This window comes from Astyanax mexicanus, chromosome 3 (assembly GCF_023375975.1).
Source record: "Astyanax mexicanus isolate ESR-SI-001 chromosome 3, AstMex3_surface, whole genome shotgun sequence".
Lineage (NCBI taxonomy): Eukaryota > Metazoa > Chordata > Actinopteri > Characiformes > Acestrorhamphidae > Astyanax > Astyanax mexicanus.
Genome location: NC_064410.1, coordinates 54120530 through 54145337, shown reverse-complemented (window position 1 = coordinate 54145337; position 24808 = coordinate 54120530). Strand labels below are relative to the sequence as shown.

Here is a 24808-nt window from a genome sequence, read left to right as displayed (position 1 = left end):
CACGTTTCTCAAGTCAAATTTATTACATCTGACCATGAGCGTGAAATATGGCGTACGCTATGTTTTTGTGCGTACCTTTAGTACATGAGGCCCCTGGTGTGCCAGCGTGTGTATGTGTGTGTCACATTCATTTCATGGTAGCAGGATACGTGAGGTAGCTATCATGCGTACACTAACACGCAGATAACAGCACATGCTGTATATATATCTCTAGCCTTAGAAGTTTATGAGAAAAGTTCTTAAGAGTAGTTTTCCCAAAATTTACATAAAATATTATCTTAGTAAAGTTCTAATTATATTATTAAAAATTATTCTTACATCATACTATTTTCTAATTAAGGGCTTTTGTAGCATAGTCTTTTCCACTGCATTTCACAGTATTATTTTCTTATATTTAGTTAAACTTGTGCAGTGGAGAGAATAAATAGAGGAAAACAGAATCAATCAAATGTTTAAACATCAGTAAACATCAGTAAAGCGCCATGTGATTTTTCCTCCACTAACAGTGCTTTAAGAACAATCTACACTGCTCATTCTAAAACCATTGTTAAACCACTTCATTTTAGAGGCAGACATTCAGATTTTTTTGCAGTGTAAGGTCAGTGTGAGGCTATCATAAGGTTAAAAACATCTTTAACCCCTTAAGTCCCTGATTTCATATACATCATAAGGATTAGTAAGTCAGTAAACACAGGCAAGTGAGTAACACCAGGACACACCAGCGGTTCTGAGGAGTTGAAGAGGATTAAAAAAATATGAGAATTCTATTTGCTGTTATAATTCTGAAAATTATTAAGAGGATTTTTGAAGAATAAAAATGTATCTTCGTTTTGTCTTAAGCCTGACATTCAGAAAAACACACTCTAAAAAGAATTACTTTCTTAAAAAATACACTTTTGTGAATTTGTTTAAGAGTTTCAGTGAAGAGCTCTGTAGAAACTAACTGTACTTTAAGAAGAATCTACACTTTTAATTCTGTTAAAATAGACATTAATAGACATTAATTATTTTTGTGAAAATTTAAAGAGAAATTTAAGGACATTTTAAGGACATCAGTTTATCTTAAGAGGGTAATGTAACACATTTTGGTAATATTAGTTATCAGAACTTCTTTAGTGAAAGCGAAGGTTTTTTGAAGAATAACAATTTATCTTACCTTTTTTCCTAAGCATTTATTTAAAAAAAACACGTCTTAGAAGAAGTTCTTTCTCGAGTCACTTCTGTGAATCCAGCCCCTGGACCCCTCCTTCTATAGTGCGATTTAAACCCAGGGTAACCCTGTCCTACTAAAATACACTTAAATGAAATAAATCCACATGCATTTTTCAGACGCAGAGATACCTGTGTTGGCTTTACTGAAACACTGGACTGGCAGACTGCTGCTACACTCAGATCTTCTTTAACACATAAGACACAGTTATCTACAATGGAGCCCCCAGGCTTCCTCCCCTCAGTGGACGACTGCCCTCTGAAACAGCTTCCCAACACAGACTGCTGACAGTTTGGCAGCTTTTAACTGGTAAACATTGTACTTTAATATAGTTTGAGGATCGCTTTCACACAACCCCAAATCAGAGTTTAAAACAGAATGGAAAATTAAGAGCAGTGTTTCTTACATTTACTTTGACTTTTATTTGATTGCAGACAGTATGATCCAGAGATATTTCATATCTAGTCTGATGAAGATAATTTTATCTCATTTGTTATTAAACATCTATTCCTGCATTTTAGATCTGTAACACATTGGAGACGGGGAAATTCTGGGTTTAAGAGGAAAAGAGCAAATAATCTCCAGTTTAACAACAATTGCTTGAGGAAATTATTATATTGTTTAAAAACAATGTTTCTCAAAAAAAAAGATTGCAATGGATTCAAATATTTCTTCCTCTACAGATAATATAATATATATAATAATAAGGAATCTGGAGAAATCTAAGTGTGTAAAGGGCAAGACCACAAGTCTAAGCTGAACACCCAAGATCAACTTTTTCACATGTCATCAAACAAAGCTGAACGGTTTGAATTTCTGCACCAGGAGTGGCATAAGGTAACCCAAAAGTAGTGTGAAAGACTGGTGGAGAGCATGCCAAGAATCATGAAAGCTGTGATTATAAATCAGGGTTAGCGCACCAAATATTTACTGCTGAATTCAGAAATCTAAATGAATATGATTTTTTCTGAAATCATTGCTTTGTTTTTTTTTTTACCATGCTCATTTTACTCAAATATGTACCTGTAAATAGTAAAGAACAGCTGATAATTTTGAAGTGGTCCCTTAATTATTTCCGGAGCTGTATCTTAGGTTTATACTGTCTGAAATTAAATAGAAGTTACACAATATCAGTCCATACATTTTAGGGATTTAAATATCTCCCTGGTGAGCAGTTACACCGAGCATGCAGAAAATGACTTTTAAAATGTATATAAGTAGCTCTGATTTTAGAATTAATATATTTGGCTTCATGGGGATGATCAGAGAAGCTCGTTGATGATGTATTAGAACATTATGTCCCATATCCACTCAGAAATACTACTGCTTTTAAATAAAAAAATCTTAAGGACTGATGCTTTAAAGTAAATGTAAGAAACACTGCTCTTATTTCTGTTTTATATGCATTCTCCATACTGTCTTAACTGTACTTGATTTGAGGTTGTAGTTGATGTAATATTTTAAATATTGCACTTATTTTGTCCCCACATTACGGACAGCTACAATATTGTTTCTTTCAAGTTATTTGATGCATGGCACTTATTAATTGCTTTCTTAATAATAGGCTATATCATACATGCATAATGTTCCTTTTTCTTTATCTAAACAGCACTGAGTTTGTTTCACTAGGCAGTTTTTTTTCTCAGTTTATCTGTTGACTACTTTTTATAATCATCTCTTGAAGGCTAATCTGAATCTCCCTTGTTTCGGTGACCTAGAAGGACCATGATCAGACCCTACCACACATTGAGGGGGATGGGGGTGTTGTTATTTGCTTCTCTCTGATTCGACCTGATGATTTAAGGTTTAACTACCCATATAGACCCAAGTAAAAGTGAAATCACAATCAACAAACTCTTGTACAGAAGGTCACAGCACAGCACTACCTATGAACATCATCATCATCATCATCACACCATTTCAGCTCGAAGAAAGGCCCGAGCCTCTCCCTCCCCATTCACACTCGTTTAACAGGTCGGTTACATTGCACATGGACCCTGGTTGGCACCTCTCTAGTAAATTGGGACCTGGTAGGTTGGCGCATTGGCGTCCAGGTTCTCAGTGAAAGGTGGACTCTGGTAGGTGTCAGTGGTCTCAGGGCCGGGGGCGGTGGGGAAAGGCTGGGTAGGTTGGGGGGTGCCATCCAGGTGCTCTGTGGTGAAGAGGGTCATGTCGGTTCCCAGCAGATACTTCTGCACTGCTCTCACAGTCAGACCAGCCTGAACCAGAACACACAAACATATTCAGTACACAGGGACGTTTCATGCCATGCAGGGGCCCTAAGAAAAATGGGCCCCACCACATACCATTACCCATGATTTGTAAGTGAAACTAATGTCAGTTAGTCAGTAGCTTTATCCGTTCTTGAGTTAAAGACAGTGAACAGCTTGTGTACATGGATACTGCTGAACATGTTCCAGTCTGGTTATATTCTACTGTCAGTAACTAATGGAAGGGGGCCCCTTGAGGGGGATTCTGGACTGCAATCAGTAGGGGTGTAAAAAAATATCTATATTGTACTGTATAGAAATACTGTATTAGTTTTTAAAAACAACAGTACATAAATATTTTTAAATATTGGTTTACAAGTAAAGATTGGTGTCAGACAGTGGGTTAATTAGGGCTATGTTTAAGCCCTGCCCACTATTTATCAACGATTAGATTTCACTTTTCTAAAAGAAAAGTACATTTTTATAGATTTTATAAATATGATAGTGTGTTTGCATGCAGAGTCATCAGGATTTTACCTAAAATTTTATTTAAACAATCACAATACATTGCATTGAATTGTAACTCTGGTAAGCTTTTTAGATCTTTACAACACTTCAGTTCAAATAAAAAATATTTTTTCATTACTACTATATGGAACTGCTGCAGGAGTTTGATGGGTTCTGTCTCTAGAAACAACTGAGTCAATTCAAAGCCAATAATTTAAATCAGATTAGCCAATAATTGATCAAATAGTTAATAGTGCCATTCCTAGTGTTAACTACAGAATTATTGATGAAAACTTTGAACAGCAGAAATGTATTTGGTGTAACTCTGTGGTTTGCACCGATTTTCATCACAATGAATTTAATATAATATAAGACTTTAATCTACAGGTAATAATATGGTAAACTAGTATCCCACACTGAAAATAAAAAATAAAAATTATATATAAAAATCTAATAAAAATTAGTAGAATTAAATGTAGATAAGAACAGGAACAGTTCTACTGTCACCCTGCTGTAATTATTGTTCATGCAGCGAAGCAGATAAATTAAATAGAGCCTCCTAGTGGAGGAGTTAAGCGAACATTGAGCATGACACACCACTCAACATCCCACTCATCTTCATTCACTGAGAAGGAAAAGAGGTGATGCTGTTCTACAGCCCCTGCAGACTCAACGCAGTAAGTAGAGCAATCTAATGCACTTTAGATAGGTCACCATGTTATTCTTAGAGGAATTATGAGCCTGTTTTCTGCCTGCCCTGTCACTGCTTAACTCCTCCTCCTCCTCCTCAGCTTGAGGGAATATAAAGGTATAAGAGGTATTAAGGTTTTGGTTGACCAGATGTCAAGTCAAGTCACAATATTACGACCACTTTCTTGTTTCTTTACTCATTGCCCATTTTTCAGCTACACTGGGCATATACAGCTCTGGAAAAAATGTAAAGACCATTTCAGCTTCTGAATCAGTTTATTTGCTATTTATAGGTATATGTTTCAGTAAAATGAACATTGTTGTTTTATTCTATGAACTACGGAAAACATTTCTCCCAAATTCCAAAAAAAAATAATGGTCATTTAGAACTTTTATATGCAGAAAATGAGAAATGGCTAAAATAACAAAAAAGATGCAGAGCTTTCAGACCTCAAATAATGCAAAGAAAACAAGTTCATATTCATAAAGTTTTAAGAGTTCAGAAATCAATATTTAGTGGAATAACTATGTTTTTTAATCACAGTTTTCATGCATCTTGGCATGTTCTCCTCCACCAGTCTTACACACTGCTTTTGGATAACTTTATGCCACTCCTGGTGCAAAAATTCAAGCAGTTCAGCTTGGTTTGATGGTTGTGATCATCCAGAGGTTTTCAATTTGGTAAAATCAAGGGAAAACATCATCATTAAGTAGTCACTTATTTTTTTCCTGTAGCTGTAGAACACTTTGTAGTTCTATAATTATAGATTGTAACACCTCAGTGTCCAATCATGGCATTCTATGGGCACTGATGAAAAATTAGAGAAAGACCAACACAAACTGAGCAGTAACAGATTTAGAGCTTCTGTCTCTGACTTAACTTTTTCTACACGTTGAAGCAGCTAAATAGGAGTGTCTATTAGAGGACAGTGAGTGAACACAGTGTTTAAAAACTCCAGCAGCACAGTATGACTGTGTACTAGTTTCTATGCTCGGTTGGTCTGTTTTAAGCAGTTTATATTATATACTAACAGTACGAACCCAGGTGAAGATGGAGAAGAAGGAGAAGGCTATGGCAGCTCTTGCTGCATCAGCTCCCTGGTTCAGAGGCAGCTCGTCTGTTGTGGTGCGCTGCCACTGGTTCGCCAAGAAGCAGAAACAGACGAACCACATGAACGTCCAGAAACCTGGAAACAAACCATACAATATTGTTTAATACATTAATCAACAAACATGATCACAATGACAAAACGTTAATAGACAAATGAGAGGGATCTATCCTGTTTTAAGCATCCACATCCATCTCTGTGATTTCAAAAAATTATAATACATCACAAACTGTACCTGAGAAGCCGATCTCCAGCATGACCGCCTTCTTCCTATCTTTAACGCTGCTTATCTGCTGGAACTTCATGTCAAGGATCATGAAGAAGATGCAGGCGATAAAGGCTACGAGCCCGATGGTGATCCCATAGTTGCAGGCATCATAGTTCTTGTTGAAAACGCAGTAGAGCGTCTCACTATCAAAGTTGACATAGCCTTCGTTTATTATGGAGCCGAAAACCACCATGGAAAAAATCTGGCAGGAAAAAGATAAACATGATGTTACTCTATCATACATTCTCTATCATTGCTTTATTGCTTAACAAATATGAACAAATAATACATTTTTATTTCTAGTTATTTCTACTATTGGTAAACCTTACATATAGCTCATTCATATAGATCATTTAACAGGCAGTATCAAATAATATTATTTCAGTTCACAAATTGTGCAGTATTTTTATTATGATTATTTGTTTCCAATCAAAAATGATTGGAACCAAGACACACACACACAACAGAATAGAATCGTAATATATTCTACTACTACATATAATATATTATATTACACAATATTTACATATACACCTGGTCATGGTGGTTGACCAACATGAACCAGCATAACCAAGTTGACTGACTAAATGTTGTTTAGCAATTATTATCATAAATGTATTGTAGTTTAATTATATTACATGGAACCTTTATAACACAATTTATTAATTTATTTTCATTAAAACACCTAAAAAATAACATTAGTTGCGAGTACTATATTACAAGGTTGTTTATAACACAATTTAACTATGCAAAATTGAAGTATAACATAATAAATGAATCCATTTATTGTTCAGTATTTTTTTCATTAACATTATTTCACAACAATACTAACCATATTCAACTGGACTTTTATAACACAATTTTATTTTGTAAAATTATATTTTTAAATATTGAACTGTTTAGTATTTTTTAATTAATTTGTTTTACAGAAAATATTTCGCAAAAAATATTAAGCTTAGTTGCGGATATTATATTACAGAAAACATTTATAACACACTTTTTTATTTTGTAAAATTATATTTTTAAATATTAAATTCGTTTAGTTTAGTATTACTTTTTTTTACAAACAATTTTTCGCAAAAATATTAAACTTGTTATAGTACAGGGGACTTTTATAACACAACTTAACTATACAATCATAATAAAAAAGTATCTTTTAAATCTATTAAATGAATTTATATATATTTATATATTGTTCAGTATTTTCTTTTTTCATTTCGCAAAAATAATAATAATTTGATGTGCGAGTATTATATATTACACGGGACATTTCTAACATAATATTTTTTGTGTAAAATTATATTTGGAATATTAAATTAGTCAACAAATTGTTCAGTATTTATTCATTAATTATTTATGTATTGTGTTAAAATAATTTGTCACAAATATTAATGAATAAAATAGATTCTGTTCAGCAGCCCTGTTATAGCGGTGTTTCACGGCTGAGCAATTCCCTGAAAGGCCAAGGAGATCCACAAGTGCACAGTAATCGTGACAGCCAATCTAAACGGTGGGATCAAAAACACGGAGAGGATGTAACAGAAAGTGGCAAGTGAGAGAGAAAGAGAGCAGCTAAAACACGCCGCGGAGCTTCCCATACACATTCCAACTGATTATTATTATTATTATAAACCATCCCAACCATTTATACAGATAATACAGAGCAGTCATATGATGAACCATTCCTTATGATAAAGACTGATGAAGAGGCTCAGCTGTGGATCTTCAGCTGCTGCATCAGTTTATATCAGAGGTAAGTTAAATAATCAGGAGAAACACTGAGGGCGTGTGTATTTATGGTGTATGAGTTATTATCTAGCTGACAGGAGCAGATATGACTCCCAGTCCCTCCTCCACATCCTCTCCTACACCCACCTCCACACAGCCTCCTCCATCAGCATCACCATAATAACCTCCTATAGCTATGAGCATCAGTTCACCAGATGCCTGCTGTAGTAACGTTAGTGTTTATAAAGGATACAGGCGCTGCTGCAGCATCCTTTATAAAAACACGCACATCGCTCACAATACCCATCAATATGTAGCTGTAGCTAGCTGGTAATGCAATAACTCGACTGTAATATAGCCTTTTCCTATACATAGGCATTAACACGAAGCCCAGACCTGCCGAAAAACAGCGCAATGCTATGAATGGAGGCTCACCCATGATAATATCCTGAGGATGGTCTGCGGCTGCTGGATGAAAGCCAAGGGGTCGAAAGCACTGCCCGCTCTCCCAGCACCGAAAGACCCCACTCCGTCCATTTTCCCTCACACCGTTCTTCACGTTTAAGGCTGTGTGTTGGTCGCAATAGGTACACACACACTCACATACAGCTACTACACACACACACACCCCTCCGCCTGGCAATGGCCTGCCTGCCTGTGCGCTCCCGCACTCCCAGACTCGCTGCTGCAGCTGCAGCAACTGACCCAACAGCACCATCTACCGCCAGCATCACACATCTGCACACACACCCAGATAACAGGTCCATCCTTGCCCTGGGGCCTGTATGAGCAGCCCAACAGGTAACCATGAGTTCTGTCCATGAGATCCACGCTGGTACCACATATGAGTACCAACAAGGGACCAGGGTCAGAGACGGGAGGAGCAGGGGTTAAATATGGTCCCTATATGGTTTGTACAAGTTGGCCCAGGTGTGTGGTATTCAGGTATGGAGAATATAATATAACATAATATAACAATGTAGTGCCATTGTGTCTGCAATGACGGAGAGGTGCTGTAAAAGCATAAGTACATGATTGAAAAAGAAAAGACCCTCTACTGGAGAAATGACATGTAGTGACCTATCATATATGTTTGCCTGCGGGTAAAGCTCTGTGTTGTGCAGAAGGTGCCCTTAAAACAGTCCACCACTGCTAATATTTCTGATTTTAAGAAACATTGGTTGAACAAACTGTTACACCATACATTATACCTGATATATCACTTCCTTTATTGCAGATTGTTGAATGTGACAGACCACAATAACACTGTGACAAGGCTTATTCTCATCAATGCCATTTTGAGGACATGGACAATAAAAATAACAGTTCTATATGATTCATTATCTTTACAAGCAAATAGACTCAGAATTACAAATATGAGCACATCACTAAAAATATAATCATAACTATAGTGGGCCAAAGTTGTACATATTGTTGCTGACACAAAAATTTGGTATCTCCAAAACGTTTTGTTTACAGGAGAAAAAAAACTTCCTTAACTTTCAGTGAAAGTCAAGATACAAAGCTATTCCAACTTTGGAACATTTCAACATTTCATTTCTAAATGAGGTTTAGATTTAATGTTAAGAACCACTTCCATATTCACATTAAAAAGTGAAAAACGACAAAAGAATAGCATTATAAATGTTATGTTGGAGGAAACGGGTCAAATTGGGACAACTGTCAAATATTGAGCTGCAATCAAAAGGTCTGCCATGTTTTAGATGGTCAATGTGGTTGAAATCTGGTCATCCAAGCTACAAAATACTTATATTTTGGTAAACCAGTTCTTGACCAAGCTGGTTGTAAAGAAAGTCATAATAGCTGATTATTTTGTTTAAATTTCATGTTGGTCTTAGTAGTCAACAAGCCTGTGTACAGCAGCAATATGTATAACATCATGTACAACATATCAGGTATATGAGACACAATAGCCGCTTCCAACAACAGTTATTATAGCCCAAGGCAAAAAGTTCAAAGCAGCTGATGGTTCTGTTTTGTGTTTTCCAGTGAATCAGCTGTGGAGGGCATGTCAGTGTCAATCACAAGAGCCATCTTTCCAGCCATCTCTCCACCGCTCGTCCACTCTGCTGCAGTCAAACTCTGGCTTGCCTAATCGGATGTTGATGCCATTATGGAGACGACACATCCATTGTGAGAGGTTGTGGCGGCTGCTGGTGTCTGGCTGGTTTGTTTTCAATCTGGCAACAGATAGAAACGATGAGTCAAAAAGGGGACAGATGCTCAAGTGAACATACAGCCAAAAGCACAGTGGGAAAACAACAATTAAAACTAAAAATAAAGCATCCAACCCCAGTAATAACTCTTCAGGCAGTATATGTATATATGCTGGATATATATATATTTTAATTGTCTGAATAAGCTTGATACTTCGTGAGAGATAAGAGTCAAATAAATTTGGCAGACAAAACACTATATGGACAAAAGTATTGTGACACCTGCTCATTCTTTGTTCTAAAAAAAAGAGTTTATCTTGCTTATGCTGGAGTAACTGTCTGCACTGTGCAGAGAAGGCTTTCTTCTAGATTTTGGAGCATTGTTGTGAGGGGACAAAAGCCTTAGTGAAGTCCTGACCTCAGTAAGGCTTTTGTCACTGAACACAATCAAATACTTCTCCATAGAAATTAAACAAGCTATTTCTATATATGTGCACATCTACGTCAGCAATGAATTTATTAAAAGGGGGGGTCCACAAACATTTTGACATAGAGTGCATGTCTGCAGACAGCTAGATCAATCCTGCTAATATATTAAATACTGTGTATATCCCACCTTGTTCTCAGGTCCTCAGCGCATTCGTCACATGGGAAGAACTTTGAGAACAGGTTGATAAACTGGCTCATCTCTTGTTGCTGGGATGTGCTGGGAGTATCAGGGTAGTAGGCAGCCATAGTGTGGAGTAAAGACCATGAACTCCTCCCGAGCTCCTCCCTGTCCAGGGGACACTCCACCAGCTTCTCCTCAGCCACCTGAGTCTCCTAAAAGCAAAATTTCTAGTTTAGCCAAGATGGTATTTTCTACATTTATTGGCCCACAGAGTAAATTGGTAAACTGTAAACTGTTTTGTTTGTTTCTTTTAATAAGGAAACGATTCATAGCATCAAATCGAGTCAGCAGCATCTCTTGACCATACTAAAAGGATTATAGAGTATTGGCTTTCTGTATTAGCCTGTATATTATCATCATGAAATAACCTTGTACATAAAAAATATCGTAACTTTTATAGGAAGCTAATGTTCAAATATTTTATTCCAAGCCACTTTTAAGCATTTCTATTGGTGGACAGATGACACTTTCGTCATTAAGACAACTGTCAAATTAACCAGTAAAAAGAAAATAAATGTTTTTAGTGCAGGATGGTGGCAAGTATGTATGAATGATAACAATAATTGTAAATTTGTCTGGGGCTGACATGAATGAGATCTTCAAATACCATGTGGAATTTCACCTTATTGATTTTAACCTGTGTGCACAATTGCTAAATAGCCAGGTTGCCAGGTACTTTTAAAAGTATGAAATCAGTTTGAGCAATACTAAAAACAAGTTTTCTTTAAAGAAGAGATCAGAACTCTATGCAGAATATGTAATTATTTTAAACAAACATAACTTGCTGTGAAAAGACAACTCATACCTGTATGTTTAGAAGATACATACTAGTGCATCTCAAAAAATGACATTAAAAAGTTGCTTTATTTCAGTAATTCAGTTTAAAATATGAAACTAATATATTATATAAATGTTTTACACACAGAGGGATTTATTTTAAGTGTTTATTTCTTTTATTGTTGATGATTATGGCTTAATACTACATAAGATTTTGTCAGTGTGGGCAGTGTGATAAGTCTTGCTGGAAAATGAAATCAGCAGGGGGAAGCATAAGGTGCTGTAAGATTTTATGGGAAAACACTGCAATGATTTTGGGCTTGATATTACACACTTGATCAACACCCCTAGATGACAGGGTTTTTCAAACCATCACTGATCATCAGTAAATTTTACATTTCATTTGGAAAATCAAGGGACCAGAGTCTGGAGGAAGAGTGGCGAGACACACAGTCCAAACTGCTTGGGTCTAGTGTGAAGTTTCTACAATCAGTGATGGTTTGGAGAGACATGTCATCTGCTGGTGTTGGTCCACTGTGTTATACCCAAAGTTCTAAGTTAGAGCAGTGTTTTCCCGGAAAATCCTACAGCACTTCATGCTTCCCTCTGCTGACAACTTTTATGAAGATGCGGATTTCATTTTCCAGCAGGACTTGGCACACTGTCCACACTGCCAAAAATACCAATTGGTCTTAAATTATATTCTATATTTCTGAGACACTGATTTTTGGGTTTTCACTGTTTCACATTTTGAACTGATTTACAGAAATAAAGTAACTTTTCAATGATACTCTTATTTTTCAGGAAACTTCACCACACTGTCCAGTCAGTCACTCACCTGTGCTGGGTTACCTGGGGCAGCCTGCTTCTTCTGAACTTTCATCCATGACTTAAAATCTGTACACGCTCGACACGGCTTCTTTTTCACGCCCTGTTCTTTTTCTGAACTTTCTCCAGGCGGTTTGACAGGTGGAGGGAAGGGGAAGCCCTCCATACCAGTGCTGTTACTGTTACTGTCACTGTCCCCGTACCGCGACCCTGACGGAGCTGCCATGACGGCTGTTAGTTAGCTTACTTAGCTAACGTAAGATAGCTAGCTGTTAGCTAACCTAATGTTTGCTTAGCTAGATTTAAAGCTACGTTTCGTACCATGGAAGAGGGCAAGACTCGTTTGGTCAGTTTAGAAACATCAGAAAACGTCTCATCTTGCAATTAAATTCGGATTTATAACAGTTTAGATACTATTTCAAATTCTAGAATAACTAAACTGGCTAGCTAACTTAGCTAGCATTAGTCCGTGTTCAGGCGGAACGATCAGTCCGCAAAGCCGTGTTTTCAGCGGACAGCTTACAGAGCGACACCGCGTGCTCTCCGGTGCTGCTAGAGAGTGAGTTCGGTTTCTCCCAACTTTTACAGCTCTTATTTCTATACGTGAGTGTTAAATTCTAAAGTACCCACAAATAAACACCTATATCTTAATTTTCATGTGCATGTCGAAGCCGGAAATGCCATCGTTTAGCGGCTTTTCTGTAAAACTGCTCGATAAGTTTGCTAGTTATCTATCTACAGTTACTAGTTGCTTCTATTAGCTACCCTAGCTAATCTAATCTAGCGGTCTGTCTGTCTGTGTTTCTGTTCAGCTGCTCCTCTCACAGGTCTCTTCACCGTCCTGAGGACCTCACCCCTCCCTCAGCATGGGGATTCTGGAGAAGATAGCCGAGATTGAGAGAGAAATCTCTCGGACACAGAAAAACAAAGGTAGCTTAGCTAGCCGGCCAGCCCAGACTGCCACGTTAGAAGGTGCTAAATCCAGGTCCCGAAAGTACAAATCCACACCACTGTTTTGTACAGTCCGGCAGCATGAATGTGGATCTATTCTAAAGCTAAATCACACTGACAGCTGCCACAAAATACTGGGGTGGGTTTTGACTTCATGGATTTGGATTTGGCACTTCTGTATACCTGTACAGCTACAGCCAGCTGTTGGATCTTTGTGGAAGGTGATTTTGCACCGCCTCGAAAACCCAAAATCTTAATAAGCGAAAATATCTAATTTCAAGGTGTTTGTCTTACTAAGCATTATAATTTGATCTTAATTTCTTATCAATTAAACCATTAATTATTATTTTATTGTATTATTTTATCTATTTTTCGTTTATTTAATGTTATTGTTATTTTATTTTATTTTAATCTAATATTATTAAATGTAGTTATTAATTGTCATGCCAATCCCTGTTTTTGTAAATGCTTAGCTTTATTAAAAGATGAGGGTTGCCCTAAATGTACTTCCGAGGCAAAATAAAGGTTGATTGATTGATTGAAGTGTAAGACTGTTTTGTTTATTTAGGAATAGGAATAATACCCTTAATCAGTCTCAACTACAAAGTTCACTTTATTTTAAAGGAGAAAAACGGTGTGAAATGGATGTGGGGTGTAGTGAAAAAAAAGTATGTCCTTATCTGTGTTAAACATGTTTGCAGCTACGGAGTACCATCTAGGTCTGCTAAAAGCCAAGCTAGCCAAGTACAGAGCACAACTTTTGGAGCCTTCAAAATCAGCAGGAGCCAAAGGTGAAGGTTTTGATGTTATGAAATCAGGAGATGCCAGGGTGGCTCTAATCGGGTTTCCATCAGTTGGCAAGGTAATCAGAGTATCTATTTGTGTATGTGTGTTAATTACCAGTTATACAGTTTGTTATTTTGCATTAACAATCAATTCTTTTGCAGTCTACCTTTCTTAGCTTGATGACATCGACAGAAAGTGAAGCTGCTTCATATGAGTTCACTACATTGACTTGCATTCCAGGTGTCATTGAGGTACCTGTCAATTTGAATTTTTATATTTCTGGAGATTTTAAATTATTTAAATGTTTCATCATGCTCTCTTTCTTTCAGTACAAAGGTGCCAATATACAGCTGCTGGATTTGCCTGGAATTATTGAAGGAGCTGCTCAAGGTGTGTGGTTTTTGGATGTTAGTGGATGTTGACATTTTTGTTTGCACTTGTTTTCTTGATTCTAATAAGTTAATGTTGTTTTCCATACAGGAAAGGGCAGAGGTAGACAGGTCATAGCTGTAGCCAGAACTGCAGATGTGGTTATCATGATGCTGGATGCAACCAAAGGAGAGGTTCAAAGGTGAGTAATATGCCTCGTTGAGACTTGGTCATGGATTGTGACTTGCCACATGTGATTACACTTGGTATGCAGATGTCTTTAATATTGTGCAGTTATGGTACATAACGTGGACAAGTTTTTTAAATAAACATTTATGAGACTAGCCCATGTGCAGTTAAAATGCTTGTGGTGAGCTTCAGGTAGTTAGAACAGGGTAGGACTGATATACATTTAGATATACAATATAATATTATAAATAAAACAGAAAATGTACTGAATATACAGAAACAGATATATTTTTTTGCAAATTTGCCCTCAGGGATGAATAAAATCTTAGACATATTCAGAAACAGGAAGCTCCTATCAAATTAACTAAAAATAATGAAAAAATGAAATTGGCAGCAGCAGCAATAGTTGGGGAATAAAAAAAAATACATTTACAGCATTTAGCTGACACTTTTATCCAGGTTATTTACAAGGTTATTTTTATTACAAAAGTTGCCCAAGGACACTTATTGGTGTAGTGCAGCATTTAGTCATCCAGACCAGAAATTGAACCCCAGATGTGGTAGCTCACTAGCAGGTAGTGGTGTTCTCCACTGCGCCACACCACCAAAATATTGTGCACCCTTTATTGAGTATTGTCTATAATATTTCTATCTGGCTATTTCTTCCTCATAGGAACCCTCATAGTGAATAAAAAAGATAAAGTGTCCTATGATTTATTTTTTAATCTTTCAGGGAACTTCTTGAAAAAGAGCTTGAATCTGTTGGCATCAGACTCAACCGGTGCAAACCAAACATTTATTTCAAGGTACTTTTTACATTCTTTACCTTCCTGCATTCAGGAGTACTTAAGGTGTTTAACATTTAACAGTTTGCATGATACATATCCTCTGATTTGGACCTTGAACTGTGTTCTTACAAAAGTCTTACAAAATATTCTCTTCTCATTTCAGCCTAAGAAAGGAGGTGGCCTCTCCTTCAATTCAACACTTCCTCTCACATACTGTTCAGAGAAGCTTGTTCAGCTCATTCTTCATGAATACAGTATCCTTTATCAGCATTGCTGTCTGTGTTGGTAATGATGTAAGGTACCCCTGACACGTTAGTGACACAGACAATTGTATATACTTACCTGTTTTTGTTTAGCACTGCTCAAACTTACCTGTAGGGTCCTAAAAGAGTAAGACGGGATAAATTACTGAGCTTTACTAACCTGAATGAGTCTATCCAACAAAAATATATGTTAATTACGTGTACACATTTGGCTCTTTTCTGTCAAATAACCTCTGGTTCCTCACGGTGCTTTTCAGTGAACCAGACCATGTTTCCAACAGCTTTAGTGGGAACTCTCAAATCAGCTAATTATACGACATCAACAGCGGGTGCTGCACAGTGGCAGTGAACATGGTTTGCACTGAAGGACCCAGTATTTTTTTGGTTCTCATTACGAACGAACATTCCTGGTTCTGGAACCTACTTTTGTTGGTGGAAACATGTCGAACCAGTTCAAATTTAGGTTCGCAAACCAGAGTGATGCCAGTCCATGTCGGTGGAAAAATTTTAACTGTGTATGTTAAAGAGTGATGGCAATCGCATATATACTGTAGGGGGGGGATACCTGTTTAAAACAGCCCAGAAATGGAGGTACAGGGCTCTTCCCAATAAGGTAGCAGTTGCCTTGCTTGAAGGTGTGCGTGTGTGTGTGTGTGTGTTTATTTTTTAACGACATACTTATAAATATATATGACGGGAACAAAAGGGATCTTTTGTACTTTGCTTTTTCTTTTATGTGGTGCTTCCGACCATTTGCCCAACACTACTCATAGATTGTTCCTTTTTTTTTATTTTTTTTATTTTATGGTAGTTCAAACGTTATCACATTGTCTGTGTCTGTAACTGTCTCTCTTAGGGGGAATAACAATATGGGAACATTATTACCTTAACTTGATTTTGTAGAAATCTTCAATGCTGAGGTTTTATTTAGAGAAGACTGCACACCGGACGAGTTTATCGATGTTATTGTTGGCAACAGAGTGTACATGCCTTGCTTATACGTGAGTAGCAGTCTGCATCCATCATATCTGTCTAATATGTTCCACATATTTGCCTTATATCTGGTTGTTCATTTTGGAAATAATACTTTTTTTTTTTTAAATAATATGGTTGGGCCGCTGAAGGGTCCAGCAATCTAAAGAGCTGCCACTATGACTGGGAGATTGGTTTGAATCCTAGTCATATAGCATGCCATCAGCTGCCTGAGCCCTGAAAGAGAACAATTGGTCTTGCTCTCTCTAGGTCTTTCCCCTCATTACTCCAAAGGGTGATGTTGATCACCACAAGACGTCTGTGAGCTGATTTATCAGAATCGAGTCGCTGCGCTTTCCTCCGAGTGCGCTGTGACGCTACTCAGCAATGCTGCATCAGCAGCAGTTCAAAAAGAGGTGGTGGCTGACTTCACATGTGTCTGAGGAGGCATGTGCTAGTCTTCCCCCTTCTGGTGTTAAGTTGTAGCATCATCAGTAATGGGGGATATACAGCTGAGTAGCAGCTGAATGGGTGCGACAATTGGGAGAAAATGGGGAAAAGAAAAAAATATATATATATAGATATATATATATATTTTTTTAATTTATTTATTTATTTTTTAAATATGAATTTTAATTTTACAGGTGTACAACAAAGTGGACCAGATCTCAATAGAGGAAGTAGACCGTCTTGCTCGTCGACCCAACAGTGTGGTCATCAGCTGTGGCATGAAACTGAATCTCGACTACCTCCTGGAGCAGCTGTGGGAATACCTGGCTCTGATTTGTTTGTACACCAAGAAGAGAGGAGGTAATCCTTTGACTGTCTATTCACTCACTGTGCTATTAACGACTGCCTGCATTCACTCAATGCACTTAAACCGCTGCCGGTTTGGACTTTATCCACTCCTGGTGCTGAGTGTGGGGTCGCATGATGGGTTGAAGCAGTCATGTTACAAAATTAAGCAATCATGTTGCTTTCCCTTTCCATCAGTATATCCTAATAATATACCCACACTCTGATAGGACAGTAGAAAGGGTACTGGGTAATAAGCTCAGCTTTGTGGAGTGAGTGCAGGTACTGAGAGCACGGTGATGATAAATGATCATCTCATACTGGCCTGTATAGAGAAAAATATTTTTATAGTGGAACGGCTGCTGGTTTGAATTAACTCTTGCATGGTGACATGCTGTGCATCCCAAAGCTCTCTTCCTTAACACTCTAATGATTTTATCCAAGCAGAATAATAAAAAGCAAAGGGAGGCATAGAATTACGCCATCTATCAACAGTTGTGTAAAAACTGGTGCTGTCCAAACAAAAAAACAGGATGTTTGTTTTTTTGTTTGTATCATACATCTTTTCATTATTACAATCTGACCTTGGGTCTTTTATTATGAAGTCCAAAATGGTGGATTAGCAACAATGGCTCACATTTCTCAGGTTTATTTGATATGTGGATCATGCTATATTTTACTTGAGTTTTTAGTTTTTGACCTCTGAACACTGGAATGCAGATATCAGCCCAATGCTGGCTAACAGCCAAACTTGGCAGGAAGTTTGGAGTGTTTTAGCCCTGTTTTTAACTGTTTTCTGAGAACAATGAATCACCGAATCAGATTATTAAGAACAAGTACATGTGTGCAGTGACTCAGTAAAATACAGTGACTCTTTGCTGGTGGTCCTGCAGAATCTAAAAACCAATCTAAATTAAACTGACAGTTACTTTTCTTTATTGGCAAATAGAAAGGCCAGATTTCGGTGACCCAATCATCATGAGAAGAGGAGCATCGGTAGAGCATGTGGTATGTAAGAACTCTTGGATATTTTCTGAAATCTTGAATCAAACTCATACTTGATTTGTCAAGTGTTTGGAGCAGAATAAACAAGTGCAGGGGAGTGTATTGTAAATGTTGATATAGAAAATGACCATAACATTTTATTGCACCTGCTACTGGTTATCACCTATATAATTGAATTCCAAATAATATTTAAATAAATGTTTACACTAATGCATTATACATATATTTACAAGGAAACTATATTTATATAGTTTATAATAAAACATATTATATATTGCAATTTTTCTTTAGCTCTTATGAGTTATTCAGTCATATCATTCAGGCCTGGAACAATCCAGTTACATTATTTTTGTGTCCTCAACAACTTGATGGTCCAGTTGAATGTTGCTCTGAGGGATCTATTTTTGTGCTGGATGTTTTGGGATAAATATTGTTTTATTATTGCTGTCTTGCACACGTCAACCAGAAGGTTCCTCAAATTTACTCTCCTTTTGTTTTTTCAGTGTCACAGAATTCACAGGACATTAGCCAGCCAGTTCAAGTATGCACTTGTCTGGGTGAGTCTGTAGATGTTTTAATCACAGTGATTAGATTAATTAGCTTTGATTACTGATGTTTATTTTGTGGTAAACAGTTTTTGTAAGTTTTTTTGGTTGTGCTCCACAGGGAACAAGCACAAAGTACAGCCCTCAGCGAGTAGGACTGACGCACATTATGGAACATGAGGACGTCATTCAGATCGTGAAGAAGTAGAATTGTGGCTTCGGATGTTGTGCACTATTACGCAGGACCTTTTATCCAACAAAAATACACATTTACACAGTACTTACAATACCTACAATTACACAGATATCCTTACACAGAAACTGTACCCAAACTTTTACAGAAAAAAGAAGCAAAAAATGGATTTTGGATATTTTGTGGGAATTTGGAACCCATATGAAATGGTATTGCACAAATGCTCAATTTTCTCCTGAGCGTTATGGAAACCGATACTCCTGATTTAATTAAAATTAAATTGAATATTATTAATCAAATGCCATTGGTTGATTGAATCAGTCATGTATTTGCTAACGAATCATTCTCAGATACATGTTTAATCAGAAAGCAATAAAAATCCCAGAGTTCAAAGGTTTGGAGGTTGTGTTGAATTTTTTTTTTGAAAACCTGGTTTTATTGCAGTTTAAAAGAGATCAGAGTTCATCCTTATTGTCTCTTTTCTTTGATATTGAGTAATGAGTGCCAGACACTTATTGAGGCTGTAACAGGCTGCAGCATGTGAGACACTGGTAGGAAGCATATTAGATGGAACATCACTCCACTTTCTTCAGGTCTGTTAATAGATTTTTTTGAAAAATCAGCTTTATTGTTAAATCAGTGTTAAAATGATGTAAATGTCGTTTCTCTAATGATGATGATGATGTCAAATGTACTTATCCTGATTGCAGAGTTTCCTCTGTAAGCTCTTCTGACATTTTAGGGAAAATTTATTTTCCTTACTAACTTACTGACTATTTAATGAGGGGTAAGTAAATCTGCCACAAGGCTGAATTTAGACAATGCTCTATTTTTTATTAAGAAAACATTTTTACATGCAGCTTTTTGTATAAAATAGTTTATCAACACCTTTATCAAGGTTTTCTTTCTTCTTCTTCTTCTTCTTCTTCTTCTTCTTCTTCTTCATATTTTACAGATAATTGTAAATTACATAGCATTAATACATTTCCTTTAGATGAAAGGTAGTTCTTATCTTTGCAGCTGTTAACTTGCGGTGTTTGAGGTTGGTAACTCTGATGAACTTATCCTGTACAACAGAGAAAACTCTTTGCGACTGCACTCTTCACAACTTTACAAATGATGCTCTCAAACACATTAAGAGACAAGACATTCAAATAATTAACTCTTGATAAGTTCCGCACAGCTGTTAACTGAAAGCCTGAATTCCAGGTGACTCTATTTCATAAATCTGATTGAGAAAGTTCAGCCAAGATGTCCAAAGCTGTCTTTGTATAAGCAAGAGGTGCTACTTTGAATATAATGTAAAATATAAAACATACTCTGTTCTTTTTTGTTTTTAACTAAATAATTCCATAGGTTTTTCTTTCTTCATAGTTTGGATGACTTTAGTGTTGATCTACAATGCAGATTATTATTTATTTTTTTTTTGCGTTGTGTCAAAACCTTTGACTGGTGCTGTACATATTGTCGATACAATAAGATATCAATCAGCTCTACTTTACACTCACTTTATGTTTCCTCCCCCATGTTACAGCCTGCTAACCTCTATTTAGATGGTTATCGTTGCTGTGGGGTATGTTAAAGACGCTGTCGGTCACAGACCTCAGGCCTCGGCGCTCTAATAACCTCTCCTTTACACTCACAAGATGCCAACTGTTACCTTTCTGCATTCATCTGAAACCCAGAGCTGCTGCTTCTATTCATCACAGAAAACTAGTATAATAGAGGTCATTAAATATGCATGTGGAGGCTCTCGGGGCTGTAGTACGCAGAGGAGAAGTGTGGCATGGGGAATTATCCCAGCTCTGTAGGACAACCCACACGTCCCACTCCAGGCCTCATGTGTTGGGGTGGAATTGGGCTAAAGCTGGACAGTCTGTGAGTGATGAGCAAAATGGAGAGACTGTGTTTTGGGATTACCTGAGGAGCAGTACTGCACTCTGAGAGAGCTCTGAAGGTAAGCAGGCTTAATGCTGAAACAGAACCAGGCCTGAGTGCTGGCTTGGGCATGACACTTGATGCTGGAGCCATATGGCAGAACGTGTGTGTGGGTGCATGACTGTTGTAGCTTTGGGTTAATGCTAGTCTTATGGCAGCAAAACTATTTAAAAAGACTTTTTTTTAATTATTGTTTTAAGTTCCAATTGTCATAATAATTGATAATTATATTATCAGCTTATTGATCAATATATCAACATTACCTCATTCATTTAAGTTGACCCTAGTAAGGAGAGCCAGTATGTTAACTTTCTTTAAAATATAGTGTTTATATTTTATTTACTGTATGTTTTATTTATTCAAACAAGGATGTATTCAAAATTTGAAGTCTAAAAAATTGTTGCTCTTTAAAAGTAATGTGTAAATGCAATGTCATGGTACAGAATTTCCATTATTTTACTGGCATTAAAGTGTCTAAAATTGGCAATAATATTATTTATCACAATTATTTTTTGTACAATATATCGCCCAACAAACATTGCGGTCAGTGATTTTTGTGAAATGCCTATTTTTATATATTTAGATTTATTGCATATTGATAATAAAATGCTTTGTTTTCAGATAAAAGCTGTATATCTCAACCATAAATATGGTGAGTCCTCTTGGATACTCTTTATAAGATTTATATTAACAGCCTTGTTTCAGTGTTATTATTGCATGGTCCTTAAGCTAATGCTTCTGTAAACACTTAAGTGTTTAAAGAGGACATATTATGAAAAACTATTTTTTGTGCTTTTTTTCTCATCTCCACTTGTCCACTTTGGTCTGCCCTGGTAAACACATCCATCTGCTTTCTTTAAATCAGCTAAAAAAGTTTGGTGTCAGGAATCATGCTGCTATGAGCTATTTGGACGCTCCCTTAGTGTGACATCACAATAAGGAAACCTGCACCGCCAACCCCCACCAGAGCCCCACCCACTAGATCAGTTGAAGAAACACTATTTCGGTCATTTTGGTTGAGAACCTCAAACGGTACACAGCAGGATTAGCCTGCAGACTTTGTCTGAAGGAGGGATCTGTGACAAGTCAGGGTGGGTCAGTTGCAAGTCAGCACATGAGTAAAATGTAAGTACTTTAAAATAATTGAAGTTTTGTGCTTCGATTGTGCTTAAGCATGAACTAGCTTTCGTGTTTTGCCATTTAGCACAAGCTAACACTGATGTGTTAAAAACTCAGAGTAAACATAGCATAGCTAGGAACAGCTTATTTGCTTAAAAGTGATGGAGCCCTTAAACAGCTCATTCTGAAAAGGACCAAAACGGGTGAGAATAGAGCTGGTTCTCGTTGTGTAAGAGTAATTTTGGGTAAAGGACTTTTTGAACATGTTTTGTAAAGACCACAGACCTATATTAACTTATGTAAAAAGAGGTATAATGTGTCCCCTTTAACTGGTGGAAGTTACTTTCACCTCTCTGACCCTGTATATGATACTTGTTTTTCATTGGACAGCAATGATATGCATTGTATTTCCATGCAAAATAAGTCAAAGGCTGTTTGTCTTTCAGGAGTTATCGTAAATTACAAATTAAAGTAGTTGTGTAAACACAATGTATGGATAAAAGTATTGGGATACATGCTCAGTCATGAAATCAAGGGTAATAAACAATAGTTTATCCTGTTTTTGTTGGAGTAACTGTCTCTACTGTCCTGAAAACTTTTTTTGTTGCTAAATTCTGCAGCATTCTAGGGCATCATTCCCATCGTTCCAAAGAACACAGTTCCTCTGTTCCATAGCATAATGATAGTGGGATTTATACCCCTATAGCCCAATGAACATAGCCTCTTCTGCTGGCAATACTCTACAGGTAGAAGACTTGCACATCTGGATGTTAAACATTGAAATAGCTGAATGCGTTCTTTAGGAGGGGTTTCCTCAAAATTGGTCATACAGTCCATTGTAATTTAACAAATAATTTTAAAGATTTTGTTTGGGAAGTCAAAAAATTGCAGTATTTGAAGCAAATGTACAGTGTCAGTCAAAAGCTTGGACATACATAATTCTCATTCAATGTCTTTTCTTTTTTACATTGTACATTTTATATTGAAGACAATAGAACATTAAACAAACCAGAATATTTTTTTTATACTTTAGATTATTCTACATTTTTGGCCACATTTATCTTTGAGGACAAATCTGTACACTCTTGGTATTTTAATCTCAGTGTCTTCATGATGGTGAGTCACCTGGAATAGTTTTCTCAGCATCTTGAAGGAGTTCCTGGAGGTGCTGAACAATAGTTGCTGCTTTTTATTTATGCTGTGAAGCTCCAGCTCATCCCAAATCTCCTATCTTAGTTGATCAGGTTTAGATCAGGGAATTGTGGAGGACAAACACTTTTTTATTGTTCACTATGTAATTCCATATGTGTTCCTTTATTGTTTTCATGTATTTAATAATAATCTACAATATAGGAAATAAATTAGATGAAGAAAACATTGAACGAGAAGAGGTGTGTCCAAATATTTGACTGGTACTGTAAAAAAATAAAAATAAAGCACAGCTTGATCCATTTAGTTTATATGATATATTGTAATTTTAGGTGTAATTTTCTAACACAGATATCTTGCAGACATACAGTTCTCACTGTGCTGTTGTACTGTGCTCCTGAATAATCTGCACGGTCATAGTCACTGCTCAGGTCTGCACAGTACTGCAGTGTGGAGAGCTCTGCTGCCACCTACTGCTAAATAAACGTTCACCTGCTGTAGACCTTAGAGTTTAAAGAAAGCTGTACTGAATAAAGCAGTGTATGTTGAATACAAGGGGCTCTGATGTCTTAATGATTTGGAAAATAATTACAGAGGGTCTTTTTAACCCTCTGGGATATAAGGATAGTGTCTGTTAGGGGATCTTCCCTTTGAAACCATCAGTAATTTCACCTTGTTTTAAGTGTTTAAGCCTTATTAAGCTTAAACAGGAATTTTACTGACATGCCAAATATTAAGACCACTAAAACCACTGTGTCTAACAGCTCTGATAGTGTTCTGTGGTACTGTCTATGAGACCAAGACATTATTAGCCTATTAGATTTTTAACAGTGAGAACTGTAATAGTGTTTTTACACTTAGAGTAGTTGGTTTAGTAGTTGGTTTCTATGTTCCGGATCAGTTGATGAGTTTTTTTTTACTTGGAGTAATTCTCCCTCTGATTGGTTTGGTTTCGCACAGGGGTAAACCTAAATGCACCAAAAAGTGCACTAATAAACCACATGAGTAGGTTGTCTCTGATGGGTCAGAGTTATCTGGCATGGGAGCCAGAAAGTAATTATAGCGAAAAGATTCTGTGTTCCAGCGCATAAATCTGTGCCGTGTAAGGCTAAGGCTGTTTTAACACAGAACACTGAAAATTGTACATGTAGTAAACAGACCTGTGCGGTTCCGAGTAGTGAACGCAGCACAGACTGCATGTGTGAACAGCATGGAGCAAAGACAGCGTTTGTTCATAACTGTGGTAATTAGCGTTTCTGGCTAATATATTAGATGAAACTGTGCCTTATCAGCAGTTTAGCTCAAATAAAAGCAGTATATTTAATAGCTGGGTCTGATCAAGTCCGGATCACGTTCTCACCACAAGTGAACCACGACCCAAGTGCGATTACTGTTTTCAGACTTGCTCAATCAAACCGCAATAAGGGTTAAACTGAACTGAGTCCAGATAGTGCTGGTGTAAAAATGCCTTAGTGGTTAGCACGTTTGTCTCCTAGCACTGAGGTCTTGGGTTCTTGTTCTTGTTCTTCCTGTGTCTGCATGGGTTTCCTCCGGGGTAATACTCTAACTCGA

General features: G+C 36.9%; 4 protein-coding genes across 7 annotated transcripts in view; 2 read left to right on the top strand and 2 right to left on the bottom strand.

Annotated features, from left to right (window-relative positions):
- Positions 1-2195: 2195 nt before the first annotated feature.
- Positions 2196-8401, bottom strand: syngr3a (synaptogyrin 3a). Its single transcript, XM_022683363.2, has 4 exons — positions 8158-8401; positions 5962-6196; positions 5659-5804; positions 2196-3429 (listed from the first exon to the last, which is right to left on the bottom strand). The coding sequence occupies exons 1-4, from the start codon at positions 8257-8259 to the stop codon at positions 3223-3225; spliced, it is 690 nt and encodes a 229-aa protein (XP_022539084.1). The 5' UTR covers positions 8260-8401; the 3' UTR covers positions 2196-3222.
- Positions 8402-8927: 526 nt separating this feature from the next.
- gfer (growth factor, augmenter of liver regeneration (ERV1 homolog, S. cerevisiae)) lies at positions 8928-12400 on the bottom strand. The gene is made up of 3 exons (XM_007247840.4): positions 12185-12400; positions 10516-10721; positions 8928-9923 (listed from the first exon to the last, which is right to left on the bottom strand). The coding sequence occupies exons 1-3, from the start codon at positions 12398-12400 to the stop codon at positions 9761-9763; spliced, it is 585 nt and encodes a 194-aa protein (XP_007247902.3). The 3' UTR covers positions 8928-9760.
- Positions 12401-12986: 586 nt separating this feature from the next.
- Positions 12987-19427, top strand: drg2 (developmentally regulated GTP binding protein 2). The gene is made up of 12 exons (XM_007247841.4): positions 12987-13104; positions 13827-13987; positions 14073-14162; positions 14241-14301; positions 14392-14482; positions 15203-15275; positions 15421-15511; positions 16424-16521; positions 17137-17302; positions 18237-18295; positions 18796-18849; positions 18959-19427. Exons 1-12 carry the CDS (start codon positions 13041-13043, stop codon positions 19043-19045), a joined length of 1095 nt encoding a protein of 364 aa, XP_007247903.2. The 5' UTR covers positions 12987-13040; the 3' UTR covers positions 19046-19427.
- A 51-nt stretch (positions 19428-19478) lies between these two features.
- myo15aa (myosin XVAa) overlaps positions 19479-24808 on the top strand; it is a 73308-nt gene continuing 67978 nt past the window's right edge. For 2 of the 4 annotated variants that reach the window (XM_049475496.1, XM_049475495.1), the window contains exon 1: positions 21494-21620. In XM_049475496.1, coding sequence (XP_049331453.1) covers positions 21618-21620 — 3 coding nt within the window. In that variant the 5' untranslated portion in view covers positions 21494-21617. Of the gene's footprint in view, positions 19624-21492; positions 21621-24808 lie in introns of those variants that run through there. The other 2 variants (XM_049475494.1, XM_022683359.2) reach the window with 2 other exon arrangements.

What these genes read in the sequence shown, in the direction of transcription:
- syngr3a (XM_022683363.2), bottom strand. Translation starts at nt 8,259, where the DNA reads ATGGACGGAGTGGGGTCTTTCGGTGCTGGGAGAGCGGGCAGTGCTTTC. An exon ending in GCTGGAGATCGGCTTCTCAG is followed by an intron (nt 5,805 to 5,961) that starts GTACAGTTTGTG and finishes GTTTGTTTCCAG; the next exon opens with GTTTCTGGACGTTCATGTGG. An exon ending in TCTTCTCCATCTTCACCTGG is followed by an intron (nt 3,430 to 5,658) that starts GTTCGTACTGTT and finishes GTTCTGGTTCAG; the next exon opens with GCTGGTCTGACTGTGAGAGC.
- drg2 (XM_007247841.4), top strand. Translation starts at nt 13,041, where the DNA reads ATGGGGATTCTGGAGAAGATAGCCGAGATTGAGAGAGAAATCTCTCGG. An exon ending in TCGGACACAGAAAAACAAAG is followed by an intron (nt 13,105 to 13,826) that starts GTAGCTTAGCTA and finishes ACATGTTTGCAG; the next exon opens with CTACGGAGTACCATCTAGGT. An exon ending in AACCAAACATTTATTTCAAG is followed by an intron (nt 15,276 to 15,420) that starts GTACTTTTTACA and finishes TTCTCATTTCAG; the next exon opens with CCTAAGAAAGGAGGTGGCCT.
- gfer (XM_007247840.4), bottom strand. Translation starts at nt 12,400, where the DNA reads ATGGCAGCTCCGTCAGGGTCGCGGTACGGGGACAGTGACAGTAACAGT. An exon ending in CCCCAGGTAACCCAGCACAG is followed by an intron (nt 10,722 to 12,184) that starts GTGAGTGACTGA and finishes TTTTGCTTTTAG; the next exon opens with GAGACTCAGGTGGCTGAGGA. An exon ending in GCTGAGGACCTGAGAACAAG is followed by an intron (nt 9,924 to 10,515) that starts GTGGGATATACA and finishes ATCTGTTGCCAG; the next exon opens with ATTGAAAACAAACCAGCCAG.